Genomic DNA, 23736 nt, shown 5'->3' with positions numbered 1-23736 from the left:
ACATGGTGTTCATTGTGGCCAGCCCATGACTCGCACAGAAGTCCAATAGCAAAACACCACTGGGGTTCAGATCAGGCAGGCCGTTCTTCCCATCACCCCCCTCCAGGTTTCTCCGTCATTGCCCACGTGAGCGTTGAAGTCCCCCAGGAGAACTATGGAGTCCCCACCTGACATCCCTTGCAGGACACCGCCAAAAGACTCCAAGAAGACCGGGTACTCCGCGCTGCTGTTCGGTGAGTACGCACAAACAACAGTCAGAGACCTTCTCTTTGCGACCCTCTCGTTCTCTGGGAGAACCCCAACACGGTGGCGCTACCACTTCCCGCACCGGCTCCAGCTCCAGCTCCTTCCCCACTAGAGAGGTGACATTCCACATCCCCAAAGCCAGTCCGCGATGTCAGGGATCAGCACGCCCAGCACACAATGCACCTGACCCTGATTTCTGTCCCTGCCCCATGGCCTAAGGCCCGGCCACCAGACGCTTGCTGGCACGGAGGCAAAAAAGTGACACCTGTGGAACATCAGTTAGTTATATTCTGGACTAAACATAAATATTACTGCAATAATGCAGATATCTGTATAATGTATTTGTATTCAGTTACATCCCCATTACATGTCTGACCCAGCTGAAATATGCAGAATGTGTCCTGGATCTTTGACATGACATACACAGCTGTGAGGTATGTCATGTCTGTACAGTAATCTTTTAGCCCTCAAATTCAGCCAGGCACAGGCAAACCTGACAGAAGTACACACCTGTTGATTTAAAGAGAAGCAACACACCAACAGCATCATACAAGATTTCTTAGTGACTCACTCATGACATGAGTTAGTCAGTTATTAATGGGGCCTGGCTCAGTGCATTAATAGACCTAACTCTACAACCGGCAAATCATTATGAAAATTTTTGGATATATCTACATACATACCTGAAACATGCCCTGAAAGTTTTATTCAAATCGACCAAATGCAATAATAGGCGTGTCCCACAACTAAGATTATGAATCCGCAATTGTTTATCCAATCATCGCAAAACTCACATGATATATTTCATAGCACTATTTAACCACGTATGCAAAGTAATCTTGAAAATGCTCACATGGGGTTGCCACAAAACAAGCGCATTGGCCTTTTGCAAAATTTGGCCATAAATTAACAAGGGTTTGTTCAAACATCATGGTGGATATTTTTGACTAAGCCATTGAAGCATGTCCTCAGAATGTCTCTGCAATGTACCAATAGGGAATGACAGTGTTGCCAAATAAATAAAGAGCATGGCCCAGCAGAAATTTGGACATAGATGAATGAGGATCTGATTGTCATAAAACCTGTTGGTTATCTTTCATACAGGTGTCATAAACTGTCAAAGGCAAATCCTTTGACAATTCCTTCCCAGCTTTCAATTTTAATGGTCCATGCCAGCTTGGACCCCAGAATTGCTGCTTGCGGCTATATTTATTATTATTTTTTGTTTTCACAAATTTCCATTTGATGGAACATTGTTGAAACATAAGATTTTCACCACAGATCATAAATTGTGTGCAAATGCTGCCAAAGAAATATGACCCCAATTGGCCAGATGGTGGTACGGTAATTAGTCAGATTAAATGAAAATTCGAAACAAAAGTGCAGCTCAATGTGCTCTACAAAAAGCCTTAGGAACTATCAAAGTCAACCTGACGAGATTTTCCACCATTTGGACACATTTTAGACAACTTTTCCTAAACCACAGGTCCGATTTGTACCAAATTTCCTATGGATCATTACTGGACCATTAAAATGTAACCAAAAGTTTGTTTATATCTCATTGTGTTTGTTTTACAGATACTGATCAATAAACTTTCAAAGCGGAATGGCTCAGCACATAAACAGACCTAATTCCATAACTGTTTGGCCAATCATCACGAAACTCGCAGCATATGTCCACATAATTATCTGAAACATACCATTAAACTGTCATTCAAATTAACCATTAGGAGACACTTCCAATGCAAAAAATGGGCATGGCATGACACAAATTAGACTATAAATCAGAAATTGTTTGTGCAATCATTTCAAAACCTGTGGCATATGTTTCAAAACAATGTTGAACCATAAGTGTAAAAGTATTTTGAAAATGCACAACAGGGGGGCATTAGCTATTCTGAGTGCTTTTTTAAACTGCTTGCAGGTTTCTTCAGCACCACCATCACTTATTGATAGAAAGGGCAAAACAATCCCTTGTTTACAAGAAAACACAGTAACTTCACATTTCCAATAGTTCCAATGATCCCAAGAAAGGAGGAAGTAGCAGCACAGATGTGCTCATCAAAGTCATCACCAAAACATCAAAGTTGGTGAATATTCTTAATTAAGCTTTAGAAGCCTGTTCCCAAAATGTTTCTGAAATTGGCTAAAAGTGGGCATCTGCTGCCAAAGAAGAGCACAGCCCAGCACAGATCTGGAAATAAACAAATGCGTGTCTGTCTGAACATTACAAAACCAGCTAGTCAAAACTGTCAAAGGTCTTGATCCTTTGCAGCTTGCAACTTCTAACGGTCTATACTGGCTTGAACCCTGGAACTGCGGCTTGCAGCTACATATGCATCCTGTAAAATAAACCTTAATTCATCTAAAACACCTATAAATGTAAATGCTTCTGTCATTGAGTTATAGAAGTTTCAACACACTGAAATAAAACAGTCTTTTAATTTTCATCTGAATATTGTCTTGAAAAAAGATGCTGTAGATGACTAGAATTGCAAGGTATTATATGTAAAACACAATAGTACCTTGCAGTTCTAGTCATCTGCAGCATCTTTTTTCAAGACAATAACTGCAAGGTATTATATGTAAAACACAATGGGATCATATCATGAAGACTCACATATTCCAAATTCAAAGTAGATAATATCACAGAAATAAACACTTTCGTGTGTATACGTGTGTATGCGTGTTAAAAAATAGGCAAGCAGCAAGACTGCTATTCTCTAAACGAGCCTGTCTGTGGTCTGGGTGTTAGTTGTCCATCTAAAAACTGTTCAGCTAATGTTACCTTTGTCAAAACACCTACTGGAGACCTCATCACCACTGATTCCATTCAGTTTAGGGATGCACAATAATATCGGCATTTCATCAGTATTGGCCAAAATCGGCTATCAGAATCTGCCAACATGCTTTTTCTTAATTTGCACAATGAATGAATATTCTATACACTGAAAAGTATTCTATTTCATGTCTCCATCTGCTGGTGGGCCATCGTGATAAGAGTATGCATGCATGATACAATGTTAATTCCACCACCGAAGAGACTTGATGATCATAAAAATTAGGTGGGGAAAAAAGAAATGGATAAATTGATATTGGTTATCAGTCAAATGAGTTGTTACTAGTGCTGCACAATTAATCTAATCACAATCGCGATGTCAGGCTGTGTGATTACATAACCGCATAAAAGGCTGCGATTTGTGATTAAATGTAAAAGCTGAAGTATACTTGCTGCACGAAATGCATGCACGTGCAGTTTTCGTGCACGTTTGGCTGCCACGCATATTTTGCGGTCGTTTGGTGCGTAGACCGCACACTTCGCTGCGAGGTAGCGTGACGTGTACACGAGATGCAATGCTGACATGAACCCTAGAGGCGGTCGTGCGAAGTATAGCTAGAGACTGTGAACATGAGGTTGGAGGTGGACTGGTGAAAGGATATAATGGAATGAAAGATGTAGGAGCAAGGTAGACCCAGAAGATGGCAGTAATGCAGCGTAACGGATGCCAACTGCCGTAAAACCCCAAAGAAGAAGAAGTCCCTGTGCTTTTCCTCATCGAGTGCTCGCATGGGTAAAACAAGGGAAACAAACTCCCCATGTGATTGGTTAAGGGGCCGCACATACCATCTCCGATGGCGGCGGAGACTACACCTTTTCCTCTGCTGAGATCTTAACAGCAATAAAATTATCATCTCCTCTTCATCGAGAGTGTCCATGTTTGTGTTTATCCGGAAATACACTGTCACCACCTTCTTTGCTTTTCGCAACCTCTGTGTCTGAGTGCTGCGGTCTGCCCCTAGCGGAGACCACCAGTATCAGGCGTTTTGGCTGCATCGATGAACGTCCGTGCTGCAGCAAGTATACACACAGGTGCAGCACACCGTGTACGCGTATGTTTGGCCACGCAGCAAGTATACTTCTCGCTTAAATGTTTGCCTGTGAACATGACTACCTCTCCTGTAGTGTGTGGAGTTTGTTGACATTACAGCCACAAGCTATCCTGGTGTGTGCAGCACGTATGGTCACCTGACCACCCGGTGTGCAGCAATGACCAACATAGACTCTGAAGAAGAGCATGAGCACGACCATGAACAGGCTGAGTTGGTGGCGACAAAAATGCAACATCTATTATATGGCGATACTTTGGATTCAGGTACAGCAACGTTGAACAGAAAGACGTGTTGTGTGAAAGTTTAAAAGTTATAGTTGCCATGTCCCGCGGTGACACGACCAATCTATATCAGCACTTGAGACAGCACAGAGAAAAGTAGGAAGAATGCATGCGAGAGAAAGTCAAGCCAAGTAACGTTAAAGACAGAGACAACTGAAAGCCACCAGGGCCTCATAAAACAGCATCCAAGCACACTTACGCATACATTTGTAAGTGTCACGGGGAAATCATGGACTCCATAACAAACTGTATAATAACAAATGAAAAACTGAGCAACTTTGCTCAGGTTCGGCCAACTTGACATGCTGCTGTGTTGTGCTATGGTGTGCTGGAATTTGTCATTTATGTGACAGCGCCTGAACGCAACACAGGCTCGCTGCACTGTGTGTCCAGTGCCGTGCTGCGCTGCTGTGTGAGCAGTGTGTTTGACTGTGCTCAGTCTGTTGATGGTCATTTACACACTGTCCATAACAATAACTATGTCAGGTCAGGTCAGTGCCCTCCTAATATAATGTAGGGGAAACACTGAATCAAGCAAGAAGACCATGATACCATTTTTTTTTATTATATTGTAATCGCAATCGCAAATCGCGTTATTGTCCACCATAATCTCAATCGCACATTTTTATCAAATCGTGCAGCACTAGTTGTTACTCATCAGCATATTGGATATCGGCAAAAAATCCAATATTGTGCATCCCTAGTTCAATTTAAGGACAGAGAAGCTAACATAAACATATGCTGCTCTGGACATGTGAAAGTTTTCCTTCCACTCCCCATCAACAACAATCCCATTCTGGAAAGTGTTCCACCGTCTGCTGGTTGGACGAATCCTGATCCAAAACCGTTGGTTTAGTGGACTTTAAACCCTGGATGCTAAGGTGGAGCAAAAACACTGGGTGCAGCAGATGTTTCCGTTCGTCCATAAAGTGGTGAGTTTAAGTGTAAAGTCGTCATTAGAACAAGCAGTGCTAACAAAATGTTAGCCAACCGGTAGTCCACCATTGTTACTGTTGTTTCCAGCGTTTGCTCATTACACAAAGCATCAATAGGCATGCACCATTTGAGATGATGACATCGTCTCCCAAATGCTCTGTTTTACACGTCCACAAAGATTAACAGTAAATGGGTTTTAATCTTCACTTTAGAGGGCATCTTAAAAAAATATCCATTTTAGGTACCTAAAACTCATTTGCATGTGGATGAGTGGCCCAAATGTGGAGGAAAATATACATTTACAAAAATATCTGGATACAGATCACAATCATCAAAAATCATTTCAGAAGGGCCCACGGACAGGCTGTTGGATTTTTAGGTATTCTTTGTTTTCATAAACAACTGCTCTAGAACATTTACAGTACAGGACCACTGACATATTGACTAACATTTCTGAGTAGCTTAACTTGTTCTGATATATAATAATATATGACATGCTCAGCTAGGACGTAGGATGACTTTGCTATAAGCCTGTATATAAAGGGAATGAAAACTGAACAAAGCGTTAACGGATAACTCCATATGGACACATTTAAAATATGCCAATCTCTTGCAAGACATTGCCATCAAATCTGTTCTCGGAGACTGCAGATAAAATGACTGCCACCATGACATTTTAAAAATACAATCCAGTCCAAAATCCAAAAGGAACAGGCCAAATGGGTTTAAAAGAGCTTAATAAAAAAACACTCTAAAACAGCACTGCATTGTACAAATATTCAGACATGTATTGTTATCAATATTGTTTAAACAGTCACACATGCACACACACACCCTCCTACCTTAATCAGCACCACATCCACAGTCCTCTCTCCTTTGGCACAGAAGCTGTACCTTCGCCTGTGTCTCTCATACATGCTGGCAGTTTCACCGTCGCTTCATCGTCTGAAGCTGACGATAATTAACAAGCAGTGTATGAGCCATTCCACAGAATAAATCCTGAACTGTCACACAACTCTCTGTTGTCTCCTCTTTTTCTCTGGACTGAAACTCAGTCAGAAAAACACAAACGTGAAAGACTGAGGGTGGAGTTCACGGGGGGAAAAAATCCAACTTTCCAGAGCTGCAGGCTGCTGATTTTCTTCACACCATAAGAGCAAATAATGCCACAAATCAACTGTAACTAAACATTTTTTTACCACTAATTAGCTACAGAAGAAGAGTGAAATGTGCCAAATCAACTCTTAAATTCACTTTAACGCCTGTTCCACAGATTCAAAACCAAGATGAAAACTCATGTATTGATGGCAACATTAAAATAAAAAGAAGTGCTGCACGTCCACAGTCTGATGTGTTATCCAGTAAAGTTAATGGATCTGGTGTTCCTTTCTTACTGCATTTGGGGTTAGAAAATGAGCGTCTATGCCCACATCTGTTCATAACAGCAGCCCCTCCCTCTATCCCTCCTTCCCACTCGCTCTTCCTTTTTTCCTTCAGTCCCTCAATTCCTCCTCCCTCTTTCTCTCCCTCTCTCTTTCTCTCTCTCTCTCTCACACACACACACACACACACACACCCATCACATCTGTGATGAAACAAACTCCCTCATCCATTTGCCACCTCTCTGCTGCTCCCTCGCAGCATAAGAACACTGAAGCCCTGTCTGAATACAGCCTCTGCACTCTGACAGACAGAGACAACTTTTTATCTGCTAAAACAGAAAAAAAATACATGAAAGAGTGCTGCTGGATGATGAGATGAAGTGTTACTCTGCTGCTGTGTTTATCAGGTTCTTCAGCGCTATGGTAATTCAGGGCTCAACAATACGGATTGCCCGATTGCCTGGGGCAAGTAAAACTCAAGGGCGGGCATGTAAACTAACAACTCACTTGCCCGATCGGGCAAGTTGCTAAAAATAGTAAAAGTTAATAACTAATTGATAAAATAAATTAAATTAAAACGTGCTCCTTCGGCTCTGATGCAGCGGTCTCTCTGCCTGAAGTACGGCACTCATGCTGAGCTTGTGTTGCGTTCAGGCGTTGTCACGTAAATAACAACTTCCAACACTTAAATAGGTCATAGCACAAAACAGCAGCATGTCAAGTGACTTTTTACTGTTATTATATTCAATACAATTGTATGTTCCTAAATCGTGAGACACTTCATATGTAAGCTAGACAGACATTTCACCTGCTCATTACTGTGCACACATGTACTGTATGTACTTAGTCCTAAAGAAACCTTCTGGTGCCAGTAGATACATAGAAACATCCCAGCAGGCTGTGCTTTGCAAGCATACAAAAAAGTTTCACGCATGTGAAAATGATTTTTTATGCATGTGCTTCACCTCCGCTGCTACAACTCCATCCTAGGGGAAACACTGCTATATGCGTTTTGTGCAACAGGTGGATGTGGTAGTCTACTGGTAGAGTAGAGAGAGAGCTAAGTAGCGTTGAAATAGAGTAGAGCAGGGCAGAGAGATGGAAGCAAAATATATTAAACCCAGTGTTAATACAGCAGAACTAGAGAGAGGGGTGAAAAATAAATAGAGGTGGGCATGGCTCAAGTAGGGTGCAAAATTATAGATGGAGAACGACTGACAAATTTTTCACTTTAAGCCCTTACATTGTCATATTTGTGTAGGAATTAAGCTACAATACATTATATATGTTGTTTTAATTAATAAATACAGTATGAATAAAGATTACATAACATAAAAATAACTGCAGTCTTTGTTATTTGATAGCCGCTTAAATTAAACAATTTTTATAGGGCAAGTAAAAACTGACTTCGGGCAAGTAGATCTCTGACCAACTTGCCCGACCGGGCAAGTGAAAAAAAACCTTAGCGTTGAACCCTGTAATTATATACGCTTCAATTATAATCTACTGTTACACCCATGTGTACCACCAAGCAGAGTCAACCCCCAAAATATATATATATTTATATTTTGTGCTGCTGCTACTACTCTTGAGATCATTGGAACTACTGGAAATGTAAGTTACCATGTTTTCTTGTAAACAAGGAATTGTTTTGCCCTTTCTATCAATAAGTGATGGTGTTGGTTACAGGACACTTTTAATGAAAATAACAACAACAAAAGTTTTCTGCACGTTTGTCAACAAATACTGTATGCATTTATGATTGGATAGAATGTCAATGTATCAGGGATATTCATCACTACAATTCCCATCATGCTCTGGGTATTGCAAACTGAGTGTGTTATGAGGTCTAGTCTAGAAGCCCATATATTTTCAAGCATAGAAAGTTCTGCTGACAGCCCGTTTGCACTGTAACATCCTCGTAACCATGGAGGAGCAATCATGACACTGGTTAAGGGACAGGCTGATCCTAGCAGTCTGTAAAGGTGACTGTGTGTCACACTGCTACAGTACAGCAGGTCTTTCCTCTGGCAGAGTGATGGCTTTTGAGGCCCAGACACACCAAACCGACTTCAGAGAACTAGCGGTGATGAAAGTCACCTGCTGCATGTCTTGGCCAAAACGTTGCACATGAATACACCACAAAGGCCAACCAACATGTACGTTATGTGCCTGCGCTACACCAGCTGGCGGCGGTAGTCTGTAATCGTCATTCAAAAAGGGAAACAGGAAGACTGTCTTGACGCTAGTTAGGCAATTAGCACACTGTGTGCCAGTGAACAATAACACAAACCATCATGAAATGTTTCTGCTAAAGAGCTCAATGGCTAAAGAAAAATAATTTGACCTTATGGAACAAGTTTGTCTCACTCCCTCTTGACTTTAGCTCTTTGTTTACTTTCCTCACTTCCTCACTCTTCTCCTGCGCTGAGCTGAACTGCCAATCAGAGGGATTTTATTCAGCGACAGCTAAGGCTGACTCAACATGCTGAATCGGTGGGAAAAAAGCCGACTAGCACAGACGAGGGCCAACAGTACAGGACACACCACACCGACAAGGGCGACAGAAGCTCACCAACGGCCCAACTTTGACCGATGGCTGACCATCAGCTTGGTGTGTCAGGGCCCTTAAAGAAACTGATGAGCTGACAAAGACCCTGTTCACACTGGGTTTTAAAATGTGTCTTGGAGGATCAGATCACAAGTTGACAACGCTAAATACATGTGTAAACAACCACCAGACACACTGTGATGCGATTACTCAACCCACTTACTAAGGTAGTCTGGAACAGGAGTGACCTGCCCTGCACTCCTTATGATTCAACCAAATCTCACTCCGTGGTCATTGAAAAACTTTGCTTGGTCAGTGACTTCCAGCGTCAGACACAGATGAAAAAATCCGTCCTTTCACGTCTGTACCATATGCGGCCAGTCGCCATTATTGTGTAATGGCACACGGCAACGTCTGGGAGAAACGTGGTAGGACAATAATGAAAGTTAAGGCGGCGGGAGTCTGAGTAGGATGAGTGGGAGGGGTGGTGAATGGGTCCAACAACCACTGACTTTCACCCGGGAAGCCAGTGTTCACTTCCCCTAAGATTGTAAAGCCAAACCTTGTTCTTTTTCCTAAATCTAACCACGTGCTTTTGTTGCCTACACCCAACCACATGCATGCATTGGCTAAACGTTTGTTGTTGAAGAAAAAAATGTCACTTGGCTGTGTTGTACTGACGTTGTGTGTTTATTTTGAAAGAGACTGTATGCAAACTGTACCTTTCCTATAAAAACTAAAGTGTATTTTGAAAACAGAACAGAGGTTGACTCAGCATCCCAGAACGGCAATAACCAAAGCACCTAGGGTACCTTTCATGTCATATCTTGTCATGGAAAGTCCTAACATACATCGATATGTGAAAAAGTCAGAGTGAGAATGTGTTGTATGATTGGCTAGTACTTGTTGCCATCATTGGTTGGATTGGTTAGGTTTAGACAAGAGCAGTGGGATTGGTTAGGGTTTGGATAAGAATGTCAGGGTAACGTATCATAGCATTTGCAAATTTGCATGCAGGATGTGGTGGTTTGGTTTGGTGATTGCATGTCAACGCTCAAGTCTTTCCTATTTTATGACAAGCTGGATAAAGTGATGTGTGACTGTCCACAGTAATTATATTGTGCCATGTGGAAGGAGATGTGTTGAATTCTGCTGACAGCAGTCTCTCCAGCTATACCAATACAACAGCTAACGTGACTGGTGACAGTGGATTTAATAACTGCAAAGAGCCCTTTGAACTTCTGGTAGAAGTGACATAGGCATTAAATCTGATCACAAGTGGTCAGCTGGAGACACTTCATAGAAACTGTGTTTCTGCTGTCCAGTAATCCTCAGATCACCAGAACAGATTTGGTTTTAAACCAAATGTGAACAGGGTCAGACAGACAAAAGACAAGTTGGTTTTTTTCAGCTCTAGAGCTGGTAGTGGTTTCACTCCGTTCTGTTTAATGATAATGATAATCACAAAGTTTGGCATAAATGTTGGTCTGACAGACAAAACCCGTGACAGTTAACCTGTCCTCAATTCAGCACAGTACACTGTGTGTGTGTGTGTGTGTGTGTGTATGTGTGTGTGTGTGTAAATGCTGTTACTCACTAACTGGAACAAAGCACTAACTTACAGCCAACAAGTGGAAACACTCAGCCTCATCTGCAACCAATCAGCAGCACAAAAACATAGCAATAACCACGGTAACAGCTGTACGCCATCCAGCTGTGATGCAGAGAGACAGAGAGAGAGAGCTGTGGAAGTACTTGCTCTGACCACAAGGAAGCAGCAAAGGACCAACATTCACACTTCTAACCTTCCACACAAACACAACAGCACTGAGAGCCAGCTCCATCCTCTGCATTACGATATAATTATCCAGAATAGAATGCTGATGATTCAACATCAGTCTGGGTATTTATGTCTATGCCTGGACGACTGCAATGGTGTCCTGTTTGGGGTTCCCAACAAAACCCTGGACAGGCTCCAATATGTGCCAAACTCAGCTGCCAGGGTCCTCACCCACACCAAGCCCTGGAGCACCAAGCACCCTCATCCATCTCCACTGGCTCCCGGTCAAGTCCCGCATAATCTACAAAATCCTCCTTCTCACCTACAAGTCCCTCCATGCCCTCGCCCCACAGTACATAACGGACCCCTTCCATCCCTACACTCCGTCCAGATCTCTGAGCTCCTCTGACTCCAGCCTACTCTTCATCCCTCACTCTCGCCTCCGAACTTTTGGTGACCGGGCCTTCAGCGTCGTTGCCCCCACCCTCTGGAACTCTCTCCCCCCTGTAACCTGCAACACCCCTTCACTGGACATTTTCAAATCCACCCTCAAATCTCATCTGTTCACCATAGCTTTTTAATTTGATAATCCATCTCATGCCCAGTGTACCATCACACAGTTCCTCTGCTTTCTTCTGCTGTTTGTTATAGTTTTGTTGCTTTTCTGTACTGCTTGTGTTGTATTGTACTGTTCTGTTGGTGTTATTGTTTCCTTACTATGTATTGTAAAGTGACCTTAGGTTTTTTGAAAGGCGCTATATAAATTAAAGTTATTATTATTATTATCATTATTATTATTATTATTATTATCATTATTATTAGTAGTAGTATTATTATTATTATGTCCTTGGAAGCCATCTTAAAATAAATCTCAACTTCTTTACATAGTAACAAGTCATTAAACCCTAACCTGCAAAAGTGCAGAGTGCAGACCAAGGTGTTTTAGGGTATAGCCAATGGTGTAGTGGTAGCTGATGAGATAGGTGTACCACTAAGTAGTGTAGGTTACTGAGAAGGAAGTGGGTATAAGCTCCTATATATTCCAATGGCTTTTTGATTGATAAGTGGGTATACTGTATATGACCAGAAGGTGGGTATACCCTCCTCTCACCACTGGGTAAACCCCAAACACTGAACTAATTTACAGACATAAATGGATTTCTTAGATTTATAATGAAAGTATTTTGATATAATAATGATTTATGAGAACATCTGATCAGTCAACGTAGTTATCACAATAATGTTGTAAACAAAACAGAACCAAACAAAATATATTTGAGATACTGTGAGCAGAGAGACATAAACTCCATCATACAATTCTGAAAAGTCTGAAAATATGGCATTTATTTTGATATTAAAATAAAAAAACTTTAAACTCAATAAATGATTGCAGAAGTCACTTCATGTTTTTGAGATATCTTAGTAAGGTTCCATTTTCATAGCAGGTAGTGTTGTCACGATACCAAAAGTCTGCATCTCCTCTTGACACCGTTTTCAGGTTTTAGAAAATCTAGCCCATGACATAAGACTTTGACCAATCACAGGTCACTTCAGAGAGAGGGCATTCTATTTCTAGTTCTAGTGGCTGTTCTACAAATGCACATACTTGTGCACACCCCTTCAGTGGAAGCCTGATTTAATGGTGGAGAATCCTGCAGAGAAAGCTGCTATTCCAGCATTGGCAACAACTGCCTACACTGCCTAGCAGCCCAAAAAAGGAGGACAGGCTTATCAAAGTGTGACAACAAACGAAACAATACACAGTTCAATATCAATGAATCATTTCAGAAATTGTTGCTAATAGTGTAGCCTTCTGCTAACTGGCGCCAAAGGCCCATAGCTGCGGCTTTACATACACATCTCTTTACCAATCTCTTTTCACAATAAAAGCCTATATTTGGTTATGTGATCAAGAACAAGGTGATTTCAAATTTGCAGTAAACTGAAATAAGTTATACTACTCACTGTTTATATCTACAGACCTTATTCCAGCAGTTTGGTGTGTTTCCATTTATATAGCCTTCCTGCATCATCTACAACCTATCCCATTCTGCTTCTGGGTCTTAAGGCTACTTGAGCAGTGGGGGAGAGGAGTTGGGCTCCAGTTGGTTTTCCTCATCCTAGTAATCGACATATTATAGCGTCAAATGTGTGCTTGCATTTTGACTGTTTTTCCATTCACATCCCCTACAACGGTGGATCACCACTGACCTAGAGCAAATGTAAAATAAAGCATGTGGGACACACCACATTACACTTCAGATGGAATGACGTGATCACATCATCTCAAAGCATTGGTCGTTTACCTTTTTAACCAAGCGTGTTGGTTATTAGCATTGCCTTGCTAACAAAACAGAGCCTGAGTTAGGTTACAGTAAACATCTACTTCTTTTAAAAGATGATTTATTAATTCTTACAACTCATAAACCGTAACAGGTGGATTTTGGACCCAAAACCAACACCAGGGACGGGTGGAACAGTTTATAGTGAACTTTAATACACCACTTTAACAAATACAGGGAGCGCAGACTGGTAAAGCAACAGAGAGTCAATACTCAGGTTCAGAGCTCCCGGGGGAATTGAGTCAGTCTACAGCTCCCTGTGTGGAATGCTGAAGCAGCACACAGGCAAGGAGCCGGCGTCCACCGGACACACACTCACAGTAGACAGTTCAATTGTGTGCAATGGGACGAGAGGGGGCAGGCAGAGAGTGATGTCAGAAGAGCTGGGATTTTTTTCCCCCGTTAAAGGGTTTATTTGGGGGAGGTTTTCCTTATCCGCTGTGAGGGTCCAAAGGACAGAAGGATGTTGTATGCTGTAAAGCCCTCTGAGGCAAATTGTGATTTGTGATATTGGGCTTTATCAATAAAATTGATTGATTGATTGATTGATTTCAAAACCAGGCATACTCACAGAGGAAACAGCTTCTCCATACGAAGCCGGCCATGGACAGGGAAGAGCTTGTCAGCAGCGATGACAAGTGGAATCCGCGGCACACACACAAAGGCGGAGTGTGCAGCCACACAGCAAAGCAATCCACAGCACAGAGGATCACTGGTCTATGTATCTCTATATCAACTGTCCCGTCACATCTGATCAAAGATCAAAGGGGATTGGCACCATTTGGCACGTGTAATGGAGCCCCCGGCTGTGCCCCCCGGCTGTGCGGCCAGCTCACCTGGCTCATCCTCGTCCTCCTCCTCCTGCTGCTGCGGCGTGGCACCATTTGGCACGTTTCGCACGTGTAATGGAAACACAACCTGATTTGATTAACACAGCTGCAGACTAATGACTTCACATCCCTCTCAGCCAACCACAAACAGCCACAGCATCAGATAGGGAGTGTATAGGGCTGGGCGATATGGCCTAAAAAAAAATCTCAGATTTTTTCACAAAAAATCCGATTCACGATTTAAATCGATTTTTTCCCCTCCTAGTTAAAAAAAATATATATTTGCGGCCTGGTAGCACATACCTAGGGTCCAAAACTTTCAGCATGTGAATAGACCCCAGCTTTTCCACGGTAGCCTATATATGGGCACCATATCTCTTGCAATATACATGGCGACTGCATCTGTGATCGCTTTCCACCGGACCCCTTTCTTATCATACGGCTGTGTTTTCCCTACCATTATATTGAATCACAACAGAAGTCATTTAAGGTTACCTTTTTCTATAGAACAGGTCTATACCTTGTCCTTTTATTAAACAAACTAAATAGCCTTATGTTACAGGCTGAGCCTGTGTGTGGCTTGTGTGTGTGGAGCTGTGTATGTGTGTAGTTGATGTTGGAGGTATGAGACAGGTGTGGTGTGTGACGTCAGACGGATGCGCCCCAGGAAGAAAGTGAGGCATGTGTGCTGTTGTTTACATCGAGCAGCCACAGTGAAGAAGCCTACGCAGTTCTGCATGCTGTTTTTGAGTTATTTCCCTCTATGTAAAAGTCAGACACTGATGAGAGAGGCTGTGCATCATCCCTGCAGTGCTGAAAATAAAGTGCCGTTCTTTAACGCAGACGAAGTCCCGTTGTTTATGTGTTGTTGCCACAACGAGCTAACGCAAGCTAAAGGAGCTAATGGTCTTCGGAGGTCCCTTTACTATGGTTCGGGGGTCTGCCAGCTTGGCGTTGGTAACACTTATTTATCCTATTTACACAACGGCATGTCATTTATGTCCCTACACGGTGCGCGTCTAAAATCATCCTCTGCTCTCTGTGTTGCGCACGGCGGAGTTTGGCCCTGATGCACACACACACACACACAGGTGAGCAGAGTTCACAATGAGTTCTTCTGCGCTTGCTGCCATGTTGTTTGTGTATCAAGCGTGCGGGGGGGGATGGGTGAGCCCACTCTGAACTACGTGGAGCGGCGTTGGCGGATTTTAAATAGAAACTCGATTTTCATTAAAACAAATCGGCCTAAACTACAAATTCGAATTAATCGATAAAATCGATTTATCGCCCAATCCTAGGAGTATACAGTACAGGCCAAAAGTTTGGACACACCTTCTCATTCAATGCGTTTTCTTTATTTTCATGACTATTTACATTGTAGATTCTCACTGAAGGCATCAAAACTATGAATGAACACATGTGGAGTTATGTACTTAACAAAAAAAGGTGAAATAACTGAAAACATGTTTTATATTCTAGTTTCTTCAAAATAGCCACCCTTTGCTCTGATTACTGCTTTGCACACTCTTGGCATTCTCTCCATGAGCTTCAAGAGGTAGTCACCTGAAATGGTTTCCACTTCACAGGTGTGCCTTATCAGGGTTAATTAGTGGAATTTCTTGCTTTATCAATGGGGTTGGGACCATCAGTTGTGTTGTGCAGAAGTCAGGTTAATACACAGCCGACAGCCCTATTGGACAACTGTTAAAATTCATATTATGGCAAGAACCAATCAGCTAACTAAAGAAAATCGAGTGGCCATCATTACTTTAAGAAATGAAGGTCAGTCAGTCCGGAAAATTGCAAAAACTTTAAATGTGTCCCCAAGTGGAGTCGCAAAAACCATCAAGCGCTACAACGAAACTGGCACACATGAGGACTGACCCAGGAAAGGAAGACCAAGAGTCACCTCTGCTTCTGAGGATAAGTTCATCCGAGTCACCAGCCTCAGAAATCGCAAGTTAACAGCAGCTCAGATCAGAGACCAGATGAATGCCACACAGAGTTCTAGCAGCAGACCCATCTCTAGAACAACTGTTAAGAGGAGACTGCGCCAATCAGGCCTTCATGGTCAAATAGCTGCTAGGAAACCACTGCTAAGGAGAGGCAACAAGCAGAAGAGATTTGTTTGTGCCAAGAAACACAAGGAATGGACATTAGACCAGTGGAAATCTGTGCTTTGGTCTGATGAGTCCAAATTTGAGATCTTTGGTTCCAACCGCCGTGTCTTTGTGAGACGCAGAAAAGGTGAACGGATGGATTCCACATGCCTGGTTCCCACTGTGAAGCATGGAGGAGGAGGCGTGATGGTGTGGGGGTGTTTTGCTGGTGACACTGTTGGGGATTTATTCAAAATTGAAGGCACACTGAACCAGCATGGCTACCACAGCATCCTGCAGCGACATGCCATCCCATCCGGTTTGCGTTTAGTTGGACGATCATTTATTTTTCAACAGGACAATGACCCCAAACACACCTCCAGGCTGTGTAAGGGCTATTTGACCAAGAAGGAGAGTGATGGAGTGCTGCGGCAGATGACCTGGCCTCCACAGTCACCGGACCTGAACCCAATCGAGATGGTTTGGGGTGAGCTGGACCGCAGAGTGAAGGCAAAGGGGCCAACAAGTGCTAAACACCTCTGGGAACTCCTTCAAGACTGTTGGAAAACCATTTCAGGTGACTACCTCTTGAAGCTCATGGAGAGAATGCCAAGAGTGTGCAAAGCAGTAATCAGGGCAAAGGGTGGCTATTTTGAAGAAACTAGAATATAAAACATGTTTTCAGTTATTTCACCTTTTTTTTGTTAAGTACATAACTCCACATGTGTTCATTCATAGTTTTGATGCCTTCAGTGAGAATCTACAATGTAAATAGCCATGAAAATAAAGAAAACGCATTGAATGAGAAGGTGTGTCCAAACTTTTGGCCTGTACTGTATATTCAGCATCTGTCATCTTAGAAAAGTCAAAAGAAACAGAGTGAGACTGCAAGAGAGAAAGAGAGAGGGTTCAAAGATGGAGTACATTATTGTGAGGAGGAGGAGGACACCGCTGCTCTCTTCTGCCATAGTATTTGAGTAAACTTTCATTACGCCTTCGCACGGCGCATTTAAGGGCGAGGAGAGGGGCTCATTTGATTGGTGTGATGTGAATCGGCTGTATAAATCCCACTCCACGCCTTCTCTCCTCCCTCTTTCCGACTTGCACAGGTAGGAGGGACAGAGGTGGGAAAGAGGAGTAGCTGCGCCAGCACGCACGGTGTGCCAAATTTGCAAAACACCTAGTTGGTGAAGCGCAGGTGCGCTCCGCCTCCCCCTCGCCCGGTCTGCGAAACGAGAGGCCATGTAGTTAACGTCAATATGTCATTTGGTCCGGTCGCCTTAATGCAGTGTGAAACCAAACCAAACTTTCAGGTGTGAAAGTGTCTTCAGTCATACTTCATGGAAGAAACCCTCATAGTACAAGGACACATTTTGACCATGACATTTGGATATTTTCATTGTATTCATTCTATCATGCTGCAGTGTGCTGGGGAGGCAGCTTGATGGACATAAACACCAAACGATTGGACAAGCTGGTTAAAAAAGCTTGCTCAGTGCTCAGCAGAAGACTGGACCCACTAAGAACTGTGGTGGAAAGGGGCACAATGAACAAACTGAAAGTTATGATGGACAATAGCAGACACCCTCTCCATAGCCTCCTGGAGTGACAGAGGAGCAGCTGCAGCAGTCGGCTCATCTCACTGCGTTGCAGAACAGAGTGTTTCAGGAGATCCTTCATCCCCACGGCAATAAGACTGTTCAATGCCTCCTGAATCCAGTCACACACATACTCACACACATCACATTAGCTAAACTGGACAGTGGAATGTTTTGCAATTTTAATTTCATTTTAATTTCATTTTTATTTCTATTTATGCACCTTTTTTTAAACTTATCTTATTTTATGTCTAATTTAATACCACTGTATTATTGTTGATGTGGATGTTGTGTTTTTATAAGCTGCTGGACAGCTGAATTTCCCTTCGGGGATGAATAAAGTTCTTTCTATTCTATTCTACTCTGTTCTAATGTTGACTCTCCTGAGTAACAACTCACCTGCAGTGTGTGTGTGCTGTCTGAGTCTTTCCTGGTCTGTTGGCACTCTTCCTCAGCTGCTGTAGAGGAAAGAAAGGATTAGTTCATCATTACAGGACATCGGCAATTTAGTGTTCATTTCATTTCAGGATCGATTTTAAGGTTATTTTATTAGTTTTTAAATGTCTTAACGGTCTTGGGCCTTCTTATTTATCTGACCTGTTTTTACCATATCAACCCTCGCGGACCCTGAGGTCCTCCAGCACCGGCCTTTTAACCATACCACAAGTTAGGACTAAAACACACGGGGAGGCGGCATTTAATTATTATGGCCCCCGATTGTGGAACAGCCTGCCGGAGAACATCAGAGCTGCAGAGACTGTTGATGTTTTTAAAAAGAGGCTCAAGACTCATCTTTTTAATCAGGCTTTTAACTGATGTCTTTATTTATCTATTTTAAATTCCTCTTATAACCGATTTATCCATCTATTATCTATTTTTTATTTAATTTTTATATTCTTACCCTTCCTCTTTTTATGTTCTTATCTCATTTAACCTTTATCTTTTGTTATTTTAGTTAGCCTATAGGTTTTAGTTTTGATGCATTTTATGTCTCTGTTTTAGATCATTCTTACCTAGCTACTAACTCAATTTTATGAGCTAAATAGCTTTTTGTTTATTTGGTTCTTTTTATACCTTTTATCCTTACTGTTTTAGTCCCTCAGCTTTTAGCTCCAGTGTTTCCTCATGGGGGCCTACCACACTGAGAGTTGTTCCTGGTCTCCCGATGGGGGTGCCGTCGGGAGACCGCTCTGACCTGGGTGGCTGTAGGGCACTGCACCTCAGTGTGGGGCCTCATGTCTGCCCGGGTCTGGGTGTCTCTATGGCGGTGCTCCCTGTGGCCGTGGACCATGGGCCCTCTCGGTGTGGACGGCCCCCAGAGGTGGCTTTTTCCTTGCCTCAGGTCTCGGTGCTAGGCCATGTCTCTTTAGTGATAGCTTGTGTGTGTGTGTGTGTGTGTGTGTGTGTGTGTGTGCGTATATGTATATTTATGTATCTCTATGTGGGGTGGGAGGGTTGGGTTTTCTCTTTTCTTTTTGTTTTCTGTTTTGGATCTTTGTTGTTTTTAACCTCTGAGAGGCACTTTGTGTTACTGTTGTATGAAAAGTGTCATATAAATAAAGTTGATTTGATTTGATTTGATTCATTTATGTAAAGTATGGCAAGCCAGAGCTATACACTAACACAGTATAGTGGCTAAAGTACATGGCAACAATGGGGCTGTGGCAAAAGAAAATGGGCCAATAACACTTACTGTGTGTAGTCTTGTTGAGACAGAATAAAAAAGCTGAAAGAACACTACAAATCTCAACTCAGGGCTCACCAGGGGCCTCATTTATAAACATGGCGTACGCACAGAATGCAGCGTGTGTGTAAAGACGCACAATGGCTTATTTGGCACTGTTACAGGATGTAGTGGATGGGAGACTCCAGAGGAAGAGGATATTCAGGGACCAGCAAGACCTACTGGCCAACGATGATGAGTGGCTTATAGGATCTCCGCGCTGCATCGGGCCAGGCGTTACAAAGAAGCACCCGCTGTAACAAAGCTGTGCCGGTGCTGTGCTGTACAATGTGGCACACCTGAAAAACATGCCATTACCGCTTGATGCCCCGGCCCGACCTCTATCCCCAGGCATTTGAGCCAAATGCTGCTGCGCGCCAGCGTCTGGATGTGATGCATCGTTTATGAAAATAAGACATATTTTAAGAAATCATTTGAGTCAAGAAAATCAGATTGTTTGTCAAACGGCTACGGCAACTGTATCCCACATTTAGAGAGTTTATTTCAGACAGTCACTGAAACTATCTGATGTCTCAATAAATCGCCGCAAACAGCCTTAACACCTTAATATCAGACCACTTCTTCTTCACTTCTGACACAGTCTGAGGCGGCAGCATTTACAGCATCTGCCAACAGCTGCCACTCCGCTGAAATTTTAGCCTTAGTAATGCCCATATTGAGTCCACCAAACAACACTGTCTTTCTGTTATCAACCACACCAACAAGGACTTCAGCTTCACATTGTGTGAAGTTTCATTCTTTACCTTTTAATGCTATATTTGCTGTGCTCTCCTTCATGATGTTTCTTGTTAATGAATATTAATTCAGGGCATTTCACTGGCCATTTATAGGCACCTATGGGTGGGGCAGGACGGTCGCTCACCTGCGCCACATTTCAAGTTGATTGTGATTGGGAGTGGGACATGCATGCGCACTGTGTTGAAAATTATTTTTATATTATATTTTTGTGCGTAAGCACTTTCTGTGTTTTGTTCGTACGTCACCTTTAGGGTCACTGAAGATGGTTTGGATAAGTTCTGAGTTATGTTAGTCCAGGTAAAGCAAAAGCAAAAAAAACATTATATATTTTAGAAAAGACCTACTTACCGAAAACGTGAAAAGACTGTGAACTGTTCAGTATTAAATTGTGGAGTTAGAAACTGAGACCAGGATTTTTTGGGTGGGCCTGAAATCATGGATTGATGACGCACTGGAGCCATCCTCAATATAACCCCTCCCCTACTCTATAAAAACTAACGTAAGGGCATAAAGTATCAGTGTTGTTTGTGGGTAGCAAGTATGCTATGTTTTACCAGCTCTCTGAGCTCTTTCAGTATAATAAAAACATGAATAGACATCTCTGTTAAATGGCACAATCATATAAACACAAAGAACATTGCCATCACTAATGTACCCTCCAGTCTTTCAGCCCAGATTGGCTACCTAGCCCGGTAGTTACTGCTCACTGCTGTTGGTGTGTGCTTTGTGCTCAAGTTAGCTGCTGTTAGGGTCTGTTGTTGTGGAGCGGTATTCATTCTTCGGCATGGTGTGTGTGTGTCATGTGCTACTATAGTGGGATAGCTGCTCAAAATAGCAAAATAATAGAATAAATAGATAAATAAAATAAATAAAAATGTTGGGATTCACAGGACCACAGATGATTTATCATTTGGTAAAATCATCACTGGACATGAAAAGGCTTTTTCCTCTGCATGCTCTTTGTCTTCAAACAAAGAGAGCCAGGTGACACCCATCTCCACAGGAGGTCTCACCTCACACCTCAGTGAGACACAAGTCTCACAACTTGATTGGACAGTACTGTTACAGTGACATGCCCCTCTGTGATGTCACCAAACTCTAAGCTAAGTCCTGCTACTTTCAAGTTCTCTCTCTTGCTCTGGAGCTATAACAGCTCATAGCTCTTGCTCTACAGCTGCGGAGCAGCTCACACCTCTTTCCAGCTGGGCCTGGAACAGCACAGAGGCCCAGACCCTTGCTCCATAGCCCAAAACACTAAATGGACGGCAATTGATCATAGACTCTCTTGCAAACACAAGGTTTGCAACTGGTTTTCCAGCAACAAGGAACTAAGTGAGTTAGCACCCAACGTCTAACTCTGCTAAACCCTGAGCGACCAGTTTCCTCTGAGTTTCACTTTTGGAACAAAGGACACAACAAAGACTGCACCTGGAACCATCTTCCCAGCCTTCTTCTGCCGGCTAACAAAGCAGTACACCACCAAGTGACTCTTTCTCCCATCCATTCAAGGATCGGTAACGTAACAACTGGGCATAGCTTATCACAGCTTTACAGGCTAAGCAAGACTGTTTAACTTGTTGTATGTGATTTGAGTTATTGTTGTGATAGTTTGTAGTTGGGTAATTCATTAGTTGGCTTCACCAAAGCTAAGTGTTTAGTTTGCTAATACCGTTCACAAACAGATTCTTGCACACAACTAAACAATCTCTGCACTTATCCAGACCGTTTGCAACACAAATCACATTCACATAGACTCATTAACAAGTAGGCTTTCAACAGAGCTACACCCAAACAGGCATCTCAAAGTTCCCGCTTCTTTTCCTTTGTCTTTCTCCTGACCACACGGTCAGACAAACACCTTCCCCAACCTGAAGCCAGCTTTGATTCGGCCATCTTGTAGTTCCCTGTTGTCAGCCATTTTGTTTTGTAGGCCGAACGGCTCTTTGATCACCACACCCGCCTTTGTCTTTCTCTTTTCTCTCTCGCGCACACACACACACACACACACACACACATACACACACATATACACAACCAAGCTTGTATATAGTTAGTTAGAATTTGTGTGTTTTGGTTTGCTTTGCTAGTTTGTGAATAAATATAATTCTTTGGAATCATACCTACTGTCTATTTAATGTTGCACAAGAGTGAATGAATAGTCAACCTCTGCTGCGTCAAGAACTCCGAAATCCTTCAGGCGTTACTGTTAATTGTGGTTGTTGTCATTAATTTAATTATTAATCAAACTCCAAATTAATAGTTTAGCCTATTTTATAAGACTGATATCTTTAACTGGCTATCATTTTTCCCTTTACTGGAATGGCGCCCCACGAGGTGATTTAAGGTTAATTAAGTCACATTATTTAACATGATTATTAATTATTAATAATAATTATTAATTAATACCAGAGTTGGGTATAACGCGTTACAAAGTACAAAGTAACATGTGAGAGTACTTTGATTACTTTTTGCAGTAATGAGTAACCTAATGCGTTAGTTTGCTGTTTGAGTAATCAAATACTTAAGTACATTTTCAAACAAGACATCAGTTACTTCCATTACTTTTAGAATGCTGGTCCTTCAGCTCCGAAACAGCAACAGCTGTCGTTTGGTCCTAATAACGGAGATAACGTTAAACCTATCAGTCTGAAAGAAGCCACGGAGCTTGTGGCTCGCTACGTAGTCGAAGAAATGCTGCCGTTGTCTATGGTGGAGTCTAAATAGGTGGAGTAGGGCTCGCTGACAGACATATTTCAGAATCAGGACTTGCATTATGCCTGGTACACGCTACATGCTGGTACTCACCAATTATCCCCGGTCGTCTTTCATGATGTGATGTCATCGGGTTATTCTTGTCCTATTTTTATCACTTTTACTATTATTTGTGTCTGTTCATGTGCCAGCCGACATGTTGCTGTAGTCACCTAAAAGCGTCAGCAGATGGCAGAAGCTACATTTGAAGCGCCATAAGTAAACTATCAAGCTACTGTATCTTCCACAGGAAGTTCTGACAAATATTTCAAAATAAAAGCCTATTTAGAAAATGGAGGGATTTTCTCAGCCGAGGTTATAACGAGCTTTTAATTTGAAACAAGTGTTGAGTTTGAAATGACGGTGCGGTATGTTAACTTTACAAAGACAACGGAGCAGATAAAAAGTAAATATATAAACACGCAGAGGGATTAATAAATAACGGACCGTCTATAATGTAGTTTGTTTCAAATGAAGCTGGGAGCCTCTGCAGTTGTGGTGAGTAAAAGCCCCGCCGCTATTTGTTAATGTTTATTACTTTATGTCCGACCGTGAGGATGTACCATT

At 42.4% G+C, this 23736-nt stretch overlaps 1 protein-coding gene across 8 annotated transcripts in view; it reads right to left on the bottom strand.

The window, feature by feature from the left end:
- Positions 1-23736, bottom strand: part of akap13b (A-kinase anchoring protein 13b) — a 207203-nt gene that overhangs the window by 146936 nt on the left and 36531 nt on the right. For 7 of the 8 annotated variants that reach the window (XM_078168284.1, XM_078168285.1, XM_078168281.1 and 4 more), the window contains one exon: positions 18336-18394. In XM_078168284.1, the coding sequence (XP_078024410.1) occupies positions 18336-18394 (59 nt within the window). The remainder of the gene's footprint in view (positions 1-18335; positions 18395-23736) is intronic. The other variant, XM_078168282.1, reaches the window with a different exon arrangement.

Source organism: Epinephelus lanceolatus, chromosome 5 (genome assembly GCF_041903045.1).
Source record: "Epinephelus lanceolatus isolate andai-2023 chromosome 5, ASM4190304v1, whole genome shotgun sequence".
NCBI lineage: Eukaryota > Metazoa > Chordata > Actinopteri > Perciformes > Serranidae > Epinephelus > Epinephelus lanceolatus.
The sequence above is the reverse complement of the archived record's forward strand: the minus strand, read 5'-3'. Positions and strand labels throughout refer to the sequence as shown.